At 38.1% G+C, this 22,814-nt stretch overlaps 1 protein-coding gene across 3 annotated transcripts in view; it reads left to right on the top strand.

Moving 5' to 3' along the window:
- The window catches only part of MAP3K20 (mitogen-activated protein kinase kinase kinase 20), a 222,411-nt gene that overhangs the window by 19,208 nt on the left and 180,389 nt on the right, over positions 1 to 22,814 (top strand). For 2 of the 3 annotated variants that reach the window (XM_027865834.1, XM_027865836.1), the window contains exon 2: positions 7,039 to 7,231. In XM_027865834.1, coding sequence (XP_027721635.1) covers positions 7,073 to 7,231 — 159 coding nt within the window. In that variant the 5' untranslated portion in view covers positions 7,039 to 7,072. Of the gene's footprint in view, positions 1 to 6,765; positions 6,855 to 7,038; positions 7,232 to 22,814 lie in introns of those variants that run through there. The other variant, XM_027865835.1, reaches the window with a different exon arrangement.

Raw genomic sequence — 22,814 nt, 5'->3', positions numbered from 1 at the left:
CATCAAGCAGCATTTGTGTCAAGATCAGACTTCAGTTTTGAGGCTTTTGTTTTTATTGTTCAGTCGTTTTTCAGTACTTTCTGACTATTTGTGATCTCATTTGGGGTTTTCTTGGCAAAAACACTGGAGTGGTTTGCCATTTCCTTCTCAAGCTCATTTTGAAGATGTGGAAATGAAGGCAAAGAGGGTTAAGTGATTTGCCCAGGGTCACACAGCTAGTAAGGGTCTGAGGTCAGTTTTGAACTTAGGAAGACAAGTCTTCCTGACTCCAGGCCTGATGTCTATCTACTGCGCCACCAAGTTTCCCTTTATTCCTCTATAAATGTCATTCACCACCCCCACCCAACATATGACTCTACATACATAGAACTGGATCATATTTCTAATTACTTCCTAGTGCAGTATTTAGGATCATAGGCTCATAGGAACCTAGATTTAGGGCTGAGAGAGACTTTAGTAGTCAGCTACTCTAACCCCCTTCATAAGAAACAGGCATGAAGAAATTGAATTATTTGTCCATGGTCCTACAGCTAGAAGTGACAAAGATTTAAGCCCAAGTACTGCTGGCTCAAAGTCTAGCAGTCTATTCAATATATTTCCTGAATATAGGTGTGTAGAAAAACAATAGGGGCAACTACATGGTTCAGTAGATAGAGCACCACACCTGGATTCAGGAAGATTCATCTTCCTGTATGCAACTCTGGCCTCAGACACTTCACTGGGCAAATCACTTAACCTTATTTACCTCAGTTTCCTCATCTGTAAAATGAACTGGAGAAGGAAATGACAAACTAGTATCTTTGCCAAGAAAACCCCAAAAGGGGTCATGAAGAGTCAGACACAAGTGAAATGACTAGATAATAACATAGAAATGAGTCAAACAGTAATGCATTCAGAGAAGGAAGACTATAGGGGCCCCCAAAGGCTCTGTCCTGGGCCCACTTCTCCTATACTATTTTACTTTCTCATTTACTTTCTCCCAAGAGTTCAATTACTATGCAGATGACTCTCAGATCTATTTTTTCCAGCCCTGACCTCTCTCCTGATTTCCAATTTCTCATCTCCAACTGCCTATTCCAGACTTCTCAAATTGGATGTCCCATAGACATCTTAAACTGTATGTTCAAAACGGAATTCATTATCTTTTCCCTCCCCAAATGCTCTCTTCTTCTTAACTTCCATATTACTGTCAAGGGTACCATCATCCTCCTAATGACCCAGACTGGAAACTTCGGTGTAGTCCTCAATTCTGAATTCTCTTACAAACCCCCCACCCCCCACTTTCCCCCACCATATCCTTCTGCCCTCTCACACTGCAACTGTCTTCAGGCAGGTTCTCATCACCTCATGACTGTACAATTACACAAACCTGCTGATTGCTCTCCCTGCCTCAAGTCTCTCCCCATTCCAATTTGTTCTCCACTTGGCTATCAGGTTGATCTTCCTAAAGTGAAGTTCTGACTATATCACTATCCTTTCTCCCTTCCCTCTATTTAATAAACTTTTGACTTCCTGTTCCTTCTAAGTTCAAATATAAAATTCTCTGTTTGTCTTTTAAGGCCTTCAATAACCTGGCCCCTTCCTACCTTGTCAGTCTTCTTGCACTTTGTTTTCCTCCAAGTACTTTGCCATCCAGTGATTCATTTTTACTATTCCTCAAACACCAGGCTCCACATCCCTACTTGAAGCATTTTTATGGACTGTTCCTCATGCCTGGAACTTTTCCCTCATTTCTATTCCTAGCTTCTCTGGCTTTCTTCAGGCCTCAGCTAAAGTCTGCCTTCTATAAGAAGTCTTTTCCAGTACTTAATCTTAATACCTTCGCTCAGAGATTACCCTCAATTTATTCTGTATATATCTTGTCTGTAAAAAGATGTTTGCATGCTGTCTCTCCCTTTAGACTGTGAACTCCTTAAAAGCAGGGACTGTTTTTTTGCCTTTTTTTTTTTGTATTCTCAACACTTAACACAATGCCTGACACATAGTAGATGCTTAATAAATGCTAGTTGACTTGGCTAACTTCACTTAGATGATGCATAGTCTAGTAATCAGGTCATTAGAGGAAGAGCTGAAGGAATTAAACATGATTATTATACAAAGGTGACAATTTTTGCATGTTTGGGAGAGGGGAGGGTTATAGGAAATCAAGAACAAGAATTGATTTCCATTATGCATAAGACTGTTCTATGGAGGACAGATCCATAATCTACACAGCTCCATGAGGCAGAATTAGCAACAATGAGAAGAAGCTATAGGAAGGCAGATTAAAGCTCAATATAAATAGTAACTTCTTAACAATTAAGGTTTTCTACAAGTAGCATGCACTTCCTTGTGAGTTCTCTGCCACTGGAAGTGTTCAGTCATAAACTGAATGGCTACCAATCAGAAGGGTTATAGAGTGCATTGACATCCTATCCATAGCTCTTTGACCTTTCTGTTTTCTCCGTAATATCAGACTGCAAGCCAAGAGCTCCAAGCTCCAAGTGTCCTTCCCTAAATCAAAGTGATAAAGCACAACTGGAGGAGAAATGTCATGGAGGCATATTCTATAACATTTGAGAATCCAAATTTGATTCAAAATTCAGGGACAGGTTAACTCTGTAAATCCTGTTGGTTAAGTGCTCCCTAGGGAACATACAATATTAATTTGCCTCCTGGTTTGGGCGTCTTACTGGATTTGTGCCCAAATCCCTGTTATTAAGTCTCATTGACTTCCTGCCAATAGCATGTCCATACTACCTCTTCCCAAATCTTTATTCCTATTTTAATCAACTCATCTCTCCTTAAGCCCCCTTCAACCTGGACCACCCATTGCCTAGCACATTCTACTGTGTCCTTTGGAATGCCTGTTTTATTGTCAACAAATTCTCCTATATCTGTGAACTTTTACCAACATTCATTCCATATTTTTACTTTAATGTGACTCTTGTCTGAAGACATCACATCCCTTGCAACCCTCTGTAGCAGTGACCAGTTCTCTTCTTCTTAACTCACAGGACCAGGAGGAGTGTCCTGTACACTTCTTGTTCTTTACTCTGGCTCCCAGGCAATTCCTCTACTGCCATCCTTCATGATCTTTCTCACACAAGCTCCACAGGATCTCATTGTACCATATGTTTCCTACTTTTTTTTCGTATTACTGGCCAATTTCTAAATATTCTCCTAGTTTGTTCTGTGACTTATTACCCACCTCATGCTCCTTCTTTTCCATTCCAGCCCCTTCCATGATGGGAGAACCTTGATAGGCGGATGACAGTTCTGAAAACTCAACTACACAACATGAAACCTCTTCTATTGGACCATCTGCAATTAAGATAATTTTGTCTCTTTGCCAAATCTCATTCCTTTCATTTCTTTTTCTTGTCTTCTTGTTCTAAGTTATATTTCTATAAAGCATAGGTATATTTATGATACTAAATTTGTGACCTTTGTCACCCAGCTTTGGACACACACTCCCAAATGACCATTCTTTGGGCCTTTACAAGTTCCTCAAATTGCTCTATCTCCAAGGTCTCAAAGTTTGGAATTTCACTCTCTGCCCAACTTCCTAAACTTCCTCTTTCACTAAATCTACTCTTCACTCTACAATTCCTTGACCCATCTCTATGCTCTTAGTCCATCCTCCCCAGTAGACTTTGTTTTTAAACCACCCTTGATGTCATGAACTTACCATTTTAGTTGTTCGTGAGCTGCTAGCTTAGAATCCCTTGCTCCCCTGATCTTCCACTGTTGCTGACTGGTGAATCCTCATCACAGGTCATTTAGGAATAGTCCTGGTGATACCTTTTCTTCAAGCTGCCAGGACAACAAGTGTACAACTCTAATTGGGCTCAGCCTCTGACATAAAGGCACCTCCTCTCCAGTATGACTGTTGTGTCTATGTTAAGAATGTGATCTTTCTCTCCCTATCCATTTCCTGGAGGTGAGTAGACCCTGTACGATAACTAACTGTTCATTCCCAGAAGGACAAAATATCTTTTAGAATTTAGAATGCAAGGGCCATTTACCATTCAGGTAAATAAGGTAATTCAAGCAAGTGGAGAATGAAAAGTATGCTGTAGGAAATGACTCTCAGGGAAAATGAACTAACTTCCTTTAAACTCTTTTAACTAATTATCTGTTATTTTGATTTTGGACTGTAAGTTTGGGTAACTGACAGGAATTTATACTGTTTACATCAATCCAAGTGAAAACAGGAAAATGAATACCTGGCAATAATTTTAAAAAATCAACAGATGGAATACATGTTTTCATTTCAATTATAAGACATGAGGGATGGTGGGTTTTTTTCTCTAATTTACAACATTAATTCTTTTTTAAAAGTCATTGACTGTCAGATATATTAATTTTTGGTAATCAGTATTTTTATATGCAAGGTGCCACTGGGTTTGCCAACAAAATTTTCTCTTCCCACTCCACTGTTCTAACAGAATATCACAGAGAAAATGACAAAAACCGAAGTGTTCTTAAATAACCAGATAACAAACTAGATAATATTTTCCATATTTATTCAGGTAATTTAATAAATTACTAATCACTGCTGAATTTCAATTCACACTTTTAAATTATCTTCTATTACCATTAAGAATAAGTGTTATCAGAAATTTTCACTATGAACAGTCAAGATTATAAACCCCTTTGGGGCAAGACCCATGCCTTACGCTTCTTAATATAATGCTAGCTGACATTTAAATAGCACTTTAGGGTTTGCAAAGCACTTTATGTATATTATTCATTGGACTTAGAACAACCCTGTTAGATAGTTAAAGCCAGTTTTCATAGCTCCATTTTGTAGATGAGGAAAATGAGGCTCAGTGGTTAAGTGATTTGCCTGTAGACAGCTACTGTCAGAGGAAGGATTGGAAGCCAGTTCTTCCTAGTTCTCAATCCAGCATTCTATCCACTATACTACACTGCCTCATTCTCCTACAGAGCCTAATAGGTGCCTTATACAAGTTTGCTGATTAATAGATATTTCTTTGATTGATTGAAACTCAGAACAACTGGAGAAGCTGGTTCTTCTTCCCCAATTTCTTCCTCTACCACGGGGAAGCTTTCCTATTTATGAAAAAGAATTTGATTCATTGAATAGATACACATGTGAATACTTACTGTGTACAAGGCACAATTTTGGCTTTGTGAGAGCTACAAAAACATATAGGACATGCTCCCCACTGTCCAGAATCTGTTGAGCAAATGGAACAGAATTCCAAGCCCTCATGTTTTCTACCTGTGTGTCTCCTTTTTTGGAGGTGGCAGGAGTTATATATTGTTTTAAATGGCCAACTTTTTCAAAGCCAAGTAGGAATATTTGGGGATTTGATCTAATATACTTGGAAATGTAGATAGTTCAGTAATGATCTTTATAGAATTCTTGAGCTGGATGGAACATTCCTCTGCCTCTAGGCCAGATCATACCTAAACATTCCAGAACAAGTGAGTAACTATTCTCTTAAAGAAGACCTCCAGGAAATGAGATCAGTTTTCCTAATTAACCTATTCTAGTGTCTCAGTAGTCTTACCAGTTTTTCCTCTGTCAGCAATTCAAGTTTAGTAGATGTTCTTAAGTGAAGAAATCATTACTTATGATATGAGGCAATTTTTCAAATGGTGGTTTCTTTTGAAAAGCAATGTCATTTTCATTAAGTGATTTTTTTTCTTTGCATCCTATGGTACCTGGGACACAGTAGGCATAAATGCTCATGGATTGATTGTCTCTCGTTCCAGTGCAAAGCTAACTATATCCTGACTTTTTCTCTTGTTCCCCTATATTGCCTTAACTGGTTTTATCTTGAAGTAAAAAGACTATTGTAGCCAATTAGGGATAAAACTAAATAATTGTAATTGCGTCTGATACAGTAGCTAGACTTCAAAATGTTTATTATTTTGTCTTTCTGTGTTCTCAAACATGCAGGGTAAGGAAGGAAACAAAATCCCCATCTAGGCTTGATCTTAACTCTGAATTTGATTTCATATCTGAGACCTGTGTTCTTTGGTGACCCAGTGTTTCCTAACATTGGCTTCCTAGTCTGTTCCATGTTAAGAGTCTTGGGGAGCTGAGCATATAGTTAGGCAATGCTTCTTTACTTGTTTTCAGTGATGACACTTCTGTCATCTCATATCAGCAAAACCTTCATAGCCCCAAGTTTTAAGCTGTCGTCATTTGTACCTGCATCCAGCAATGCTGTCACCGTGCAGTAGTAACATTTATGTACCTGGGCAGTAGTAAAACTTCTTAGACTACAGAAGGTATCACTGTTATAATCTATGGGTGGGGTATTCTGTTCCTTTGGCAACAAACATAATAAAAATTTTAACAACCATAAGATTCATTCTTGGCAATGTTCTTTGGGGTGATTTAATATACTGTAATCAAGGGAAACTGTTCTGCTCTTTAATTAAACCTTGCTATGGCATATAGACCAAGGAGATACTTGTGGAAAACATTTGGCCAGATTTATAGTATCTTTGTAACTGAAAGGTTGCTTTTATCCTCTTGAACACTCTTTGCATGTTTGGTTTTGCCAGGTTTTGGCTGTAATTTTGCCAGGATGTTCAGTTGCTTAGGCTGTGTATATTTTGTGTAAAATGATCACAACAGGGAGAGATGGCATGCTTTGGATTCCAGAACAGCTATGCAAGCTTGCAATTGAAAGCATGTTTCCAGTTTGTCAGGGCTTCGTGATAGACCTGGTGACACACTAGCCTTTTCACAGACCTCCTCCTTGTGTGTGTGAGGGCAGGAAGTGTGGCTTCAAATCTGCTGTGGGGGAAATCTGAGCCACTTCTCTGTAAGCAGCGGTGTTTCAAAGCCTGGATGAATCGTTTTTTTTAATTTTTCATAGGCTGCCAGGGTGAGTTTTGTTTTGATTAAAAAAAAAACCCACATACTTACAGACTTCTTTCTTACCCTTCTTTCTCTTCAGTTAATGTGGTACCCTCTGAGTGTTCCAAAGAACACATTCTATGTTATCTAAAATAGGGTTCTGGGGCTGTTCTAATAAGACATGAACTAACTGGACTCTTTTCTCTTTGCAGATTTTGTGGAGGTATATTACTTTGTCATTATGAGATGTCGTCTCTCGGTGCTTCCTTTGTGCAAATCAAATTTGATGACTTGCAGTTTTTTGAAAACTGCGGCGGAGGGAGTTTTGGAAGTGTTTATCGAGCCAGATGGATATCACAAGACAAGGAAGTGGCTGTAAAGAAGCTGCTCAAGATAGAGAAAGAGGTAAGACTTTTGCTTAACTCTTTTTTTTCTTCTTTTACAATCAGAACTGGCTTTGATGACACTTCTGTAAGCTTCTCCTATCAGAGGGGACATGAAGTAGTGTGTGGGGCTGATCCATGGAACTTTCCTCTTCTCATCCTGGGAGCCCCATAAATAGAAATTATTACAGTGAGTGTGCTTTGAGGTTGCATTCTGCTAGGGGTCATCTCAACTGAAAGGATTTCTTTCCATGTTATAAAAGACTTCATGTTCCCTGGCCCTTACAGGGAGCAAGGTGAGATTCAAATCCTTCTTGGAAGCAAGGTTTTCACTCTGCTGGCTAGATGGGGGAGTCACTGGAGAGCAGTACTTGAAGTTCATATTCCCCTTTACCCATTTCCCTCTTTGGGTACTATGAGACTTTTATACAATTTGCAGCAGCCTTAGAATGTTGGTCATATTTAATCAGATTTGGAAGTTATATTTTGTCCTAAGACTGAAATCTCTGGCTTAGTTGCATCCCCTTTACTAGCACCTGTCATCACTTTATTCTGCTACCAACCAACACAGAAATCCTACCCTTGAATTAGGTCAAAGACAAGGATCTCTCCTGGAAGGAAACTGAAATGCATCTGAGCAGTCTGAGGCTTTATCTTATCCATCTTAGTAATTTAATGCAGCATCTTTTAAAGTTCAGATTTACGTTGGAGACACTATTCAGATTTGGCCTTTCATGTACAAAGTTATAGTTGTAAAGCTGGACCTTATGTGCAATGCTCCATGTACAAACCCAATTTCTACCAACTTCTAACAAACTCCTTTTTTCTCTCAGACTCCCACGGTTCCTCCCCATGATAGGGGATCTCAAAACTATGCCAGTCCCATATTTACATTGGCCAAAACATGGTCATCCCAGTTCCCAAAATGCTTCTATCTCTCCATGAAAAGGCACTAAAACTCAGAGCCATAGCCAGCCTCAGGACTTGAAACACCAGAAAAACATGCCAGCCTTCATAAGTCTCAATATTCATTCTATGCTCCCATAAATCAATGTGCAATCCCCAAGGTGCTTACTATGAGGAAACACATCTTCATTCTACTCATATATCTAATCGCTTTGCCTCACAGAGGCACACTGACTCAGTTACTTTCTCTCTCGCTAACTACCATTTTACTTCAGTCATTCAATTACTGTACCACAATCCCCTACAAACACACCCAAGGGCTGGTTCTCACTCCTAGGCCAAAGCATGATCACCAAGGTCGACAATCTTGATGCTCTTTTATAGGCCAGGGAGTAATAACCAATTATGGGAAGCTGTGCAGTTCTTTTGCCTTTTACACACAGCTATTTGCCTTTCAAGTTGGGGCTTCCCCAGAGCCTAGCACCTTTCTGTGCTAACTCTCTTCACTTAGAACATATTAATAGCTTGATTTTGGTGATTCCTAGTCACATCACTTATTAGATGCTAGTGCAATTAAATCATTTTGGCTAAGTATTATTGTTGCAGATATCTTTAAATATCTTTATATGTTTCCAGAAATAACTTTTCCATCTCCATGACTGATATAATTTTTTCCCATTAATTACTGCCAGTAGCCATAACAATTGATTAGGGAAAACAACCTAAAGAGCAGCACCATAAGGAGTTTCTTCCCAGTTGTGCTGTGTGATTACCAACTGTGCTTCCACTGGGTGAAGCCAGGTCAGAAGGGCTAGGTCACTAGGATAACTCTCCCTTAGGGTATCTGTAGGATTTCTAAAGCACTTAAGACATGGGAATTCTTAAAACCAGTGTATACCTAAAACAGGAGAGCAGTGTGAAGCAAAATTATAGGGTTTGACTCTTTCTTTCCTTCTAGATCAAAAAAAAAAAATTTGAATGCTAGCCAAGTAATAAAACAGTCTTTTACTCTATACTGCACCTAGGGCCTTTCATCTGATCAACTCAAAGAGCTTTATAGGGATTAAGTACCGGACCTGTCATTTCATTGATATTTGGAAGTCTTGAATGAGGGAACTCACTCTATCAATGCAGGGTAGAACCTTCTCTGCAAATTACAGGCTCAGAGCAAGGTTTTTAACTTGGGAACCCCTAAGTCCTTGGATAGATTTCAGGGAGTCCATGAATTTGGATGGGGAAAATTTACATTTTTATTTTCACTAATCTCTAGGTGGCACAGTGGATAGAGAGCTGGGCCCAAAGTCAGGAAGATTCATCTTCTTGAGTTCGTATCTGGCCTCTGACACTAGCTATGTGATGATGAACAAGTCACTTAACCCTGTTTGCCTCAGTTTCCTTATCTGTCAAATGAGTTGGAGAAGGAAATGGTAAACCATTCCAGTATATCTGCCGAGAAAACCCCATATGGGGTCACAGAGAGTTGAACACGACTGAGAAAATTACTTAATCACAAAATCTCTTAATGAAATTTAGCATTTCCTTTAATTATTTCAAAATATTAGTCAGAGGAGGGGTCCATAGGTTTCACTATCTTACCAAAAGGATCCATAACATACAAAAAAGGTTAAAGCCCCCTGACTTAGAGAGTTGCCTAAAAGATTAAGTGACTTGCCCAGGGCTACACTGCCAGTGTATGTCAAAAGCTGCAAAGTTCTTTATAGACAATTTATGCCCATTTTTTAGATCAGGAAATTTAGCTCAGATCCTACTTCATGTTGAAGATCAAGCTAGTGATGACGAAAGGAATGGAAACAAACTTCAGAGTTTCTGTCCTTTGACTTTACTTTCCTACTCAATAAACTCCTACTCAAATATCACTTCCAGGATCAAATATAAAACCTGGTTGGCAAACCTTCTCTACTTCAAAATCTCTCTCTACTCCAGACTTTCCATTCTTTTTTACGTATTATGTCCCTTCAGCTGCTCCTTCCTCCCTCACCAGACAGTGGCCTCCTTGATATTCCTCAAAGTAGTCCATCTCCCAACATTTTCACTGGCTGACCCTTATGCATGGAATTCTCCCATTCCTCACCTTCACCTCCTGGCTTCCCTGGCTTTCTTCAAGTCCCGACTAAAATCTTACCTTCTACAGGAAACTGTTCTTTATCCCTCTTTGTTAATTATTACCAATTTATCTTACGTAGATCTTGTTTGTACATGATTGCATGTTGTCTCCCATGTCAGATTATGAGATCCTTGAAGGCAGAGAGTATCTTTTGCCTTTATTTGTATCCTAGCACTTAGCATAGTAGGCTCTTAAGAAATGTTGGTTGACCAACTGACTTTTAACACAAGAACTGTATTTTAAAATAAAATCAACCAAATGCAGTCAGTTTTCATCAAATATTTATTCAGAGAGGCATATGTGTGTTAATGTTGTCAGCATATGTTATGCAACTTCATTAAGGAGGCAACATGGTATAGCAGATATTGACTTGGAGTCAGGAAAACCTGGGTTCAAATTCTACCAATTAAGATCCTCATGGTGTAATCTCAGATGAGTCAAATTATCTTCTCAGTGCCTCAGCTTCTTCATCCATAAAATGAGGAGGTTTGAGTTAGATTCCTCTAAGGGTCCTTCCAGGTCCAATCTGTTATCCTATTACACATTTTATATAACTGTGGGAAGGGCTTTATGAGATATGAAACAATTTTTGGTATAACAGCATTAAATGCCACATCCAAATTCATATATTAACACAAATTCATTATTATTGTGGGTATGGCATGTGTGTTTAAAGGTAGATAAGCACATGGATAAATAGAAACATCGCAGAAAGATACTGTGTATTATTTTGACTTAAATGCCCAAACTTGGCTATTTCAGAAGTTAATTCCAGTGATACTTCAAATACTTGAAAGCACCCAGTTGTATGGGAAAAATTTAATTTCCTCTTTGGTATACAATTCAGAATTTTTTTATTGTTATTGAAAGAGTATTAACTTCTTCCCTGAGTTCTTAATCTTTTTGTGTGCCATGGACCCTTTTGAAGTCTAAAGACCTCTTCTCAGAATAAAGTTTTTAAATTCACAAAAGAAAAACACAAAGGATTATGAGGGAAACCAATTATATTGAAATACAGTTTTATATATATATATGTATACATATGTATATATATGTATATATTTGAAAAAGCAAGTTAATAGGCCAGATATTAAGGACTCATACCCTAAAATTACCTATATCTATTTTCTATTGACCTATATATTTATATTTATATTCATAAGGGCTGCTAGGTGGTACAGTGGGTAGAGTGCCAGACCTGAAGTCAAAAAGACTCATCTTTCTGAGTTCAATTCTGGCCTCAGACATTTATTGTGATCCTGGGTAAGTCATTTAACCCTGTTTACCTCAATTTCTTCATCTATAAAATAAGCTGGAGAAGAGAATGGAAAACCACTCTAGTATCTCTGCCAAGAAAACCCCAAATGGGGTCACGAAGAGTCAGACATGACTGAAAATAACTGAACAACAAATATATCTGTATATTATGTTCCTTATTGGAACATAAACTCCTTTAGGGCAGGGAATATTTTACTATTCTCTTTATATCCCTAAAACTGAGCATAGTACCTGGCACATAATATGTATTTAATAAATGCTTATTGATTGATTGTAAATTATATCGAAGGAGTCAACATTTACTGAATTAATGGGAGTTGAATAGCATTTAAGATAGTCAGCATTAATTATTGGAAAGGAAAAATATATTTACTTTATAAATTATCAATATACTACATAGCACATGTTCATATTAGCTGTTAGAATATTGTTAAGGTAGCTAGGGGCTGCAGTGGATAGAGGAACTTGGTGTCCCAAGTTTGACTGCGATGCTTACCAGCTCTGTGGCCTATCAGAGGCAAAGTAGGCAAAGCAGTCCTACTTACCCTCTCAGCTACATCTGTAAAATGGGGATAATCATAGCACCTTCCTCACAGGGTTGTTGTGAGGAACAAAGGTGATAACACGTAAAATGCTTTATAAAACCTTAAAGTGCCATATAAATACCATCTGTTGCTATTTGTACTGTTATATATATATATTCTGATAATAATTCTGGGTATATAAGGGGAAGAATGGGTTCCTAGTCTTGTGTATATGGTTTAGCTACATTAAAACTAACACAATTTTGTACATTTCTTTACAGTTTATAAAATGCTTCCCCCTAGCTCCATGAGGTAGACAATGTAAGCATTATTAGGATGCAACTGAGGTTTAGGGAGATTAGGGAGGTCAAGTGGTAGCATTGTTAGAGATAGATACAGTTTTTGAAACTAAGTATTCTGATGCTAAATCTTTCTATTCCATACTCAGTCTTTCTGCTACACCGGATGCATGGAGGACTAAATCAGAAACCTATTTTCACCTGGCAGAAATGTTTATTGCACCTGGTTATTTTTTACCCAACGTGACTTTCTTTTATGAGAAGACATAAATGTTCCAAGGTAGAAAGTGCATAAATAAACAGCCACCAGTTTTGGAAGCTGTAGAGCATTATCTCCCACAAAATATACTCATGTAATTAAAAATATAGTAGAAATATAGTGTAGCTCACTCCACATTAATCTTTAACTTAGAATTACATTTAGAGAAAATTTATTTCTTCTTTTGAAGTGGCCTTTTGTCCTTTTTGCAAAAAATGGTGGTTACAGATAAATATTAGGTTTGGAAACATTTAATTAAAAATCCTACTTCTGTCAACCATTGTTATGATAAATTACTTTCCATACCTATTTGCATAAATTGTGGGTTTTTAAAAAATTCTTTATATACTAATGAATGTACTGGAGAACAGATAATAAAACATAGTATCTTATAGCAGAGGGGTGGAGGGTTACTAGAACAGAATCGTGTATGCATTACTAGATGTGGTTACTGTATTGAATGTTTTTGCTTGATTGTTTTGGTTGTTGTTGCCAGAGAGGGTTTTCTGGGGGTGGGGAGTGGGAAAGTGGGAAATGTCAGTGAGATAAAGACAAAAGAAACCACTAAAACATTAGCAAAAATAAATAAAATCCCCTTCACATACCACATCTCATCACTCTTCCTGTTGCAGTGTGTGCCTCTGAAGTGCTTATTGTTGGTTTCAACAGGGCTGTTCTGGAGCCAAAGCTCTGTTGTGTGTCAGTCATGGTTCTCCTAACTTGTTTACGTTATTTGCAGATTTGCTTACAATATTCCTTTATTTTGTAAGAAGTATTTAAGACAGAAAAGAACAATATGGTCCCAGGGATAGCTGCATACCAGAAGTCTGTATGTGTGTGTATGTGTATACATGAATATATGTATTTACATGTGTGTAAATATATGTATTTAGATATAGAAAGATCTATCTATCTATCTCCTGGTATCTATTTGCTAAATTCCAGAGAGAGAATGCTCTCTTTGGAAAAAAATGTAAGCAGTGGGGGAGGGGTGTGGATGGGGTGGAATTGAAAAACCTAGAAGGCCAACCAATTAAACCATGTTGTTATTGAAAACATTCAAAGGGGAAAGAAAGATCTCAAATATAAACGGTTCATCAGCTTCACAACACAAATTTTTAGAAGTTCATTTCCCAATTTAATCCTCCTCTGGTACTGCTATGTTTTGTTTGATGACATTTTGCTTAAGACATGACTATTCAGGCTTTTGCTTTGGGATTCTGAAAGCCTGTGTGTTTCCTTGAATTCTGTTAGTGTTAAAATAGTGTCAGGAAAAGAGGTTTACAAATTAGTAGGAAGGAAACAAGATGTGTTTTTTAAAAAAATGACTGGAAAGAAATGGAATTCTTATGTACTGAGAGCTTGTCTTCATTTTACCTAACTTTTGCAACTTACTTCAACCCCAAATTTCTACCAAAGGCTAACAAGGGAAGTAATGTTGGAAGGCATAGAAATTAGTTTCACAATTTTGTGTATCATCGGATTGTAACACGAATGTTTGTAAATGAAGAGAAAGGATTATTATATAAAATCTGTGTCTGAGCAGAAGGACCTAACTACTTTTCTCAGCAGAAGGAAAAAAAATAACAGTAAAACAAAAGACAAAAATGGAAAATGAAATGGATACTGAACTTGAGCAGCACTAAAAATAGAGGCGATCTTTTTTATACACAGTTTATAGATATTGAGTGCTTACTGCTGGCTCTGAATGACCTCCCTTCTGGGAGGTTTTCCATTGGAGGGCGAGTTTAATGCTGTTGTCATTTTATTAGGTCATTAGAAGAGTTTCCTTCCCCACCCTTCCCCACCCTGCTTCATAGATTTATAGACTAAAGATTGATTTTGCAAGATCTCTTTTCTTATGACCAGAATTATAGGAATCCCGTTTTAACTCCCCATTCCCCTCTGATCTTTTCTCAAGAATGTAGTAGACTAGGAAAGGAAAACTGGGTCTTTTACCTTTGTAACTCCTTCAAAAGTCTAGTCCTGTACTCGTACCCATTATGGGCTTGATAAATATCGTTGATAAATTGGCATCACTCCTGTGATACGTCTGGATCCTCCTTATAAACCACTTTCTTTTTTCAAGATGTCATAGAGTGAGGAGAGAAAGATCATAGATCTCGGGTTGGAAGGAAGGCCAGAGGTTATCTAGTCCAATTTCCTTGTCTATAACTGATAATAAGATGACATTCCTTGTCCATAACCAGGCGGTAATGATGTAAATAAAATAAGGGGTTTGAATTAAACCCCTTAAATTTAAGTCCTCTACCAGTTCTGAACCTGTAATATCATGTCTGATAGGACTTATTTTGCTTTTAACCCATTGAATCTTACTCACATTGAATCACTTCCTCTCATTGCTCAACTCGTTAACCTGATTGAAATAATCCCTACTAATGGATGACAATGACTTAATATTTTATTCCTACCCAACATTTTGAGTTAGGCTTTCTATGTGTAACTCAGAGGAATGAGGGTTAAAATTCTGTACCCATTGGCAGGATAGGTTAGGAGACATATTTTAAAAAGGCTGAGTCTTAGACCATAAAAGCACTTCATGTAAATAGGTCCCACCTTCTCTTAACTAAGTATCAGGTCTGTCTTGGCGTCATATAGCACAGTAAACTCAAGCTTAAGAATTGCAAGCATATACGATACTTCAGGATAACTAATAATAATAACTACATTTATATGGCACTTTAAACATAGTCCTGCAGGACTAAATATCAATGTCCCCATGTTATGCATGAGGAAATTGAGTCTTAGAGAGAAAAGGCAGCTTGCCCAAGGGTACACGTGTAGTAAGTGGCAGCCAAAGCCAGTATTCTTTTATAATGATTCGGTCATGACTCTCCTTCATCTGGCCCCAAATTATCTTTCAAGCATTATCTCCTAATATGAGCTGCCATTTTAAATTTCCATCCTAACTGATGTACTCTCAGACCCTTTAAATTTAACCATATTTCACACCTCTGTGCTTTGCTCGATTTGTTTCCCTACCTAAAGTTCTCCTTCTCTTGTCGCTTTACATAAATTCTACTCTCCATGAAAGCCATTGAACTCCTTTTGATTCACAGTAAACTCTTTTATTAGGACGAGTAGAGCAAATTCAGATTCCAGTTCTGACACTTAAACTTTTGACCATAGACCTCAGTTTTCTCATCTGTAAAACAAGAATAATAGTACCCTCATCTCGTCAGATTGTTGTTCTGAAGCTATTTTGTAACCCCTAAGGTAGGTTTTTAATAGTAGTTATTGCTTTGGTTCCTAATTCTACACTAGCTTATGAAATCACATATTTTGTCATCTTGTATGGTTATTTAACCTTTTTTTGTATTGATGCCAAGTCTTTTTAATAGATTATAAACGTCCTGCAGACAGGGAATTTTGTCTTTATGTTATATTTTTATCCCCCATAGTACCTAATATAGTGCCTTTTGCAAGTTGTCCCATCAATACTTTTTTTTACTCTATTTTTAAAGTTTTATATTTCTTATTCTGAACTAAAATGCTAAAAAAAGAGAACCTTTCTATTGACACAGCAGTACACAATGAGGTGATTCTGTAGGAAAACATGAATGTCTGTTTCCTACCACTTAGTCAATACTTCTTCACTGATTAATTGAGACCTTAGCTAACTCTAATAAGGATAACCTAATAATTAAAGACCATAATATTTTTAATTGCCTTTGCCTTTGATGAACTCTGGTTTCTTTTGAGGGGTAACCTAGGCATTTAGTACTAATTTCTGTGTTGGATACATAATATCATCACCATATCCAGAATACTCCCTGGATTTTAATATGGCTAATAATTGATTATTGGAAATGGCACATCTTTATATAGGGATAGAGATGGAGGAAGAGAGGCAAACATGATTTCACTGATACAAGGAACTCCTTGGTGAGGAAATTTTCTCTTGCAGAGCAGGTGGGTATCTTATCTGTAGCCTCTCATTTTGGAGAGTTGCCTATGTCACTGAGAAGTTTAGTGCCTTACACAAAGTCACACAGCCAGTAGTATATGCCAGAGGGAGATCTTGAATCTAAGTTGTCCTGTTTCCTAGTCCAGTTTCCACTAGTCTGCCTCTCATGTTTTGTTTACCTAGTTTATCACAAATTTAAAGTTGGAAGGAATTTTAGAGATCACCTAGTCTAACCCTTTGATTTTATAGTTGGTGAGACTTAAGCCCTGAGGGGTAGATTGACCTGCACAAAGGTCATACAGGTTATAAGTAACAGGGTATGGATTTGAACTCAAGTCTTCTACAATGTTTCTTCTACAATGTTCTTTCCCCTACACCACGCTGCATTTAAGATGTTGTTGTTCAGTTGTTGTTCAGTTGTGTTTGACTGTGACTCCATTTGGGGTTTTCCTGGCAAAATTTCTCAAGTGGTTTGCCGTTTCCTTCTCTAATTCATTTTGCAGATGAAGAAACTGAGACAAACAGGATTAAGTGATTTGCCCAGAATCACACAGGTAGTGAGTGTCTAAGGCCAGATTTGAACTCAGGAAGATGACTCAATGTTTGTCACTCTATCTAGGCACCCCTAGCTACCTGCTTCATACAAGACATATACCTAATTTCTGCATAAGGAATTGTAAAAATTGTAAAAATTGCTTTATAAAAGGGGAGCACTGTGCTTTACTGAAAAATTGTAAGCTCTTCATGAGCTATCCTGATACTTAGGAGCAGTACACTGTTTGGTTTTAGTAATTAGCACCATCCAGCAATCATCCAAAAGCATGTGTTGAAAACTTTGTATGGCACTTTACCAAAAATGTACAGACTTTTCTTTCATCTGGAACTTTATAATAGAAGACAACACCTGAGGCAAGCAGTTACAAAAGAGGTACAAACCATTAAATACATACTAAACAAGAGCATAGAACCTCAGAACTGGAAGGCCCTTCAAAAATTCTTTAGTCCAACAACCTTATTGTGCAGATGGAGAAACAGGCACAGGATGACCCTAGGTCATGTGGCTAACCCATGGCAGAGGTAGAAGGATCTAACGCTCCAAGTCTAGAGCTCTTTATCTATTCCCTGAATTAAATGATTAAATATCACGCATTTACAATATGTACTACAGATACTAATGTCCATATTCTTAGGGTAATTGGTAAGGGGGAGTAATTAGAGGGATATATTTGGATGGCATGGGGTCAAAGGAAGTGTGATAAACAAAAAGACATGAATTATATGCTGTATGGTATCTGCCTAGATAGTAGCTGTCTCTCTGATTCTAAGGAGACAGCCATTGCGCCAGTTAACAGGCATTTATTAAGTCAGGTTAACAAACATTTATTAAGCATTTACTATCTGCCAGGTGCTGTACTAAGCAAAGTATAAACAACAGAGAGCTTGTTTAAAAGCACATGTTATATTCTTGGCCTCTTTGGATATTATATTTGCTTTTTGAAACAGTTGGTGTGGCCAGAAAAATATTTTATACAAAAACCATCTTGCAAGATGAAGCCCTTCTTACTCTGCTGCTCTGCTAAGGCAAAATGAAGTGTAAGGAAACAAAGAGAGACTTAAGACACTGGGGAGGTAGGGTGGAGAGGAGAAAAATTAAGCTGAGCATGAATATAGATGTTGTTTTAGTTTTAGTTTAATTTAGTTTAGTTTTTAGTTTTCCCTGAAAAGTTTTATTGGCCTTACTCTTGGAGTTAGTAGGAAGCCTAAGAAATGCTTTCTAACATACTCAGATGTATGACACTGTGTTGCAGTTTAAATGACGATGAGTATGTTCCAGTCAATATATATATATAATATATACATGTATATACATATATACATATATATATATATACATATATATATATGCTGTAACATTCATCTTATGCAAGTCTAGGAGAAAATTAAGTTGCATCATGCAACTGAAATAGTTTCTAAGGAGCTTAAAACCTGAAATCAAAACCCAATATGGAAGGAGAAATTAACCCCTCCCCCCTTACCCACTTTTAGAAATTTCATAAGAGATATGATTCAACTTCTGTTTAAAAAATAAAATCCATTTCTTTGGTTTAATAAAAAGCTTGTAGTCTTAAGGTCCCTTCAGACATTCTCTTTATATTTCTTGTCAAATTTTATCCAAACTACTTTTTTTCTATCTCTAAAAACAGCCTGCATGTCTCCAAAATCCTTTGTGACCACAGGAAGTCATTTCCTTGATATGTAGCAACCATGTGACCAAAGTAACGTGAGCAACAGTTGGGAGACAACATCAAGGAGTTTGTTGGAGGAGCTCTGTGATGACATATGTGTATATATATATATATCCACATACATATAATTTTATTTTTCTCCCAATTACTGTTAAAACAATTTTTAAACTTTTTTTAAAAAGTTTTTTTAAGTTTTGAGTTCCCCTGTGATGACTTTTGATAGGCTACTGCAGCTTTCTGGCTAGCTTGGCCTGTACTCAGTCACTCCAGCCTTCTTAAAGTCATCTCATAATTCATAATTTATGCTTCCTAACCTCAACAGTACCCGTACTACATTGAGGCAAACACTATATTCCTCCCTAATCAGGTTGTTTGTCCTTCCTTCTAGAAGAGGACCAGGAGGACATCCAGAAGATAATGACATGACTTGCAATTGAATTGGATTTAAATGAGGGAGGGCTGTGCAATGTCACCAGCCTTACTTTCTCCTCCAGAACTATCTGGGTCTAGTGGCAAGATATAGATCAGGACAGCTGGAGATGGCCCAGGATGCAGTGACAGATATTGGCATTTTTAAGCTAAGGTCTTTCTGAGTTCTCATTTTGAGTGAGGTAAGGCCTTTTCAGTGATTAGGCTTGTTAAGAGATGGCCCTTTTAACTGAAAAGAAAAATCGAACTGGGAGGGGAAGACCCTCAGGGTTGCTGGTCTAAAGAGAAACAATTGCTATTCACATTCACAGTCATCAGGATCGAAAAAATAATCTTTAAGTGGTGCTTAGAGCTAGAGTGAATTGAGTTAAAAGCATGGTCATGAAGAAAGAAGTCTAGCCAGTAAACCCCAAGATAACTAAGTAGATTTCAGCCATCAAAATTTACCTGTCCTTTCAGCAGAACACCCTCAGGTAAGGGTATCTGATACCCTATATGGGGACAGGAAAGAGGAGGGGAGAATAAGTTGAGTTGCCCAACTGGAACTGGCTAGTTGGGTCCCCATTTCGGCAGGTCAGACTGATGGTGTTGGTATCTGGGTCCCAGAAAGGAAAAGCCCTGGACTTTCCCACACGGCCAAATCTCTGATAGCCTGAGGCTATAATCCCATCAACTGACCTTTCATTGTGGACCTCCCTATGGCCCCAGGCCACTTCTCCATTCTGCCCTTGGCCCTGTGGTCCAGGTCCCTGGAATTCTATTACCTCATAGACTACTTGGCCACTCCTAGATCCCTCCCATAGGCTTTCTGTATATAAAGTCCATCTTGTCTCCATTAAGAGGCTTAGATTATTAAAATTTAACCACTGCTCAGATACTTATAATCTAGCCAAGGCTTAGATTCTTATAATCTAGACACTACTTACCCATGTTCAGACTCCTTAAGAGTCTGCCCAATATGATGGATGTTCTAATAAACCTTGTCTTTGGCTGAAAGAAGGCTTGGGTCAAATTCTTTTGGGCAGGATCTGTGTGTTGTGATTTTGAGGTCCCAGCACCCCATAACCCTTAAACCGCATCGAGACTACCCACAAGTTGTGATTTGTCCTTTGTTCTCAAAGAGGACCGTGGCTTCAGGAAGATGATGGCATGACTTACAATTGAATTGGATTTAAGTGAGGGAGGGCTGTGCAATGTTACCAGTCTCACTTTCTCCTCCAGAGCCATCCAGGTCCAGTGGCCACATATAGATCAGGATCAGTTTACTGTCTCACTCCCCAGAGTGACTGTTCCAGACTTTTTCATCTGTCCTCTAGCTTCCCATTGTACCCCTTCTCCTCCTGTCTAAGTTGAAGACCTTGGCACTCACTTGACAAAAAAAAAATTGTGACCATTTGCTGAGACCTCCCCTTCTCCCCTCCTCCTTCTCTCACACCAATCAGATTTTAATCCTGTCTTGAATGAAGAGGAGTTCCATACTGCCAAAGTCAAACCCTCTACCCCCTTGATCCCAACCCCTTCCAACTTCTCCAGCCGATTGGACCCAATGTCATCCAAACTCATTCTCTGATCTTCAATGTCTCCTTATATATTGGCTCTCTCTCTGCTCCTTAAAAATACTCCCATGTCTCCCCTATCCTTAAAATGGTTATCTGACCATCCTGGCTAGCCATCTTAGTATACATCTGTCCTCTCCTTCTTGACTAAACTCCTTGATAAAGTCATCTACATTTGCTACTTCCACTTTCTCTCTTCTTCTTCTAAATCCTCAACAATCTGGCTCCTAACCCAATCTGTCAACTTAAACTGCCTTCTCCAAAGTTACCAATGATCTCTTTATTGTGAAATCTAGAGGACTTTTCTCAGTCCTGGTCCTTCTCGACTTCTCTGCATCGTTTGACAATGGGAACCATCTTCTCCTTCTGGATACTTTCTTCTCTATAGGTTTTTGTGACATTGCTTTCTCCTGGCTCTCTTCTTAGATGTCTGACAGCTCTTCAGTCTCCTTTGATTGTTCTTCATCCGCCAAGGCTCTGTCTTGGCCCTTCTTCTCTTCTCCTGGTCTGTACTATCTGGTTTGGTGATCTCAGCAGCTCCTAGGTATTGAGTTATTAGTTCTAAGGAGATGATTCCCAGGTCTATAAATCTAATTCTAGTCTCTCCTGAGCTTTTAGTCTCATTACCAAATTACCTTTTTTTTCCATTTTTTAACTTTTTAAAAATTAAATTGGATGCATAAAAGATATACATTTCTCACATAGACAATTCTTGTTATGAATAAAGGCAACAAAAATGTGGCAACAGTGGGTTGTGCTTCACAAAGTAATCATTTTGGAAGAAAAAAATAATCTGAATTTCTGTACAATGCAATTATAAAGATTAGGAAATAATATGAACAACCAATTTCCTTTTGGACATTTTGATTTGGATATCCCACAGGCATCTCAAACTCAACATGTCCAAAACAGAACTCATTTTTATTTTTCCCATTAACCTTTCCTCTTCCAACTTCTCTAATATTGCTGAGGGCACCACCACATCCCACCAGTCTCTCAGTCTGGCAACCAAGACATCATATTTGACCTCTCATTTACCCCACATATCCAATCCATTATTGTTTCTACCTTCAAGGTCTCTCCTATACCTCCCCTTGTATACAACCACCACCGTGGCACTCATCATCTCCCCCCTGAAGCCTTCTGGTGGATCTGTCCATTACCAGTTTCTTTCTACTCCATTCTATCCACTACTCAGCCAACCTTCAAGGTGATTCTTCTGAAGTGTAGATATGACCATGTCACCCCACTTTAGAGTTCAGTGAACTCTAATGGCTTTCTAGGATCAAATACAAACTGCTTTGTTTGGCACTTGAAGCACTTTATAATCTGGTCCCTTCCTACCTTTCCAATCTTCTTATGCTTTCCTCTACATACTTTATGTTCTAGCAACACTGGCCTCCTTGCAGTACCTCAAGCAACCTTCCATTTCCTATCTCTGATTCTTTGCACTAGATGTCTCTCAAGTCTGAAATGTTCTTCCTTTTGTCTTTTCTGACTTCTTTCAGGACTTAGCTCAAATTTTACCTTTGATTTACTTTGATTTTTCTTTTTAGTTAAAAGGGCCATCTTTTAACAGGCCTAATCACTGAATGGGCCTTCCCTCACTAAAAATGAGAACTCAGAAAGACCTTAGTTTAAAAATGTCAATATCTCTCACTGCATCCTGGGCCATCTCTGGCTGTCCTGATCTATATCTTGCCGCTAGACCCAGATGACTCTGGAGGAGAAAGTAAGGCTGGTGACATTGCACAGCCCTCCCTCATTTAAATCCTTCAGTCATATAACTGAGAACCTCCCTGGCCTGATAGCCTTCCATCTACCCTGTGTATATTTTCTCTGCCTATTTGTTGTCTCCCAGATTAAAATGTAAGATCCTTGAGGACAGACTGTATATTTGTCTTTCTTTGTATCCTCAGCTCTTAGTAGTGGACCTGGCACATAGTAAGAGAGTTTAATAATGTTTGTTGACTTGACCTCATAACTCTTCCAAAGGCCTGAGGCTACTTCACTTCAATGCAAACACTACTTCTGTTTTAATATAAAACCTCAGAT

The sequence above is a fragment of the Vombatus ursinus genome, unplaced genomic scaffold (assembly GCF_900497805.2).
Source record: "Vombatus ursinus unplaced genomic scaffold, bare-nosed wombat genome assembly UNPS02014779.1, whole genome shotgun sequence".
NCBI classification, from domain to species: Eukaryota; Metazoa; Chordata; class Mammalia; order Diprotodontia; family Vombatidae; genus Vombatus; species Vombatus ursinus.
This window is presented reverse-complemented; position numbering and strand designations above follow the sequence as displayed.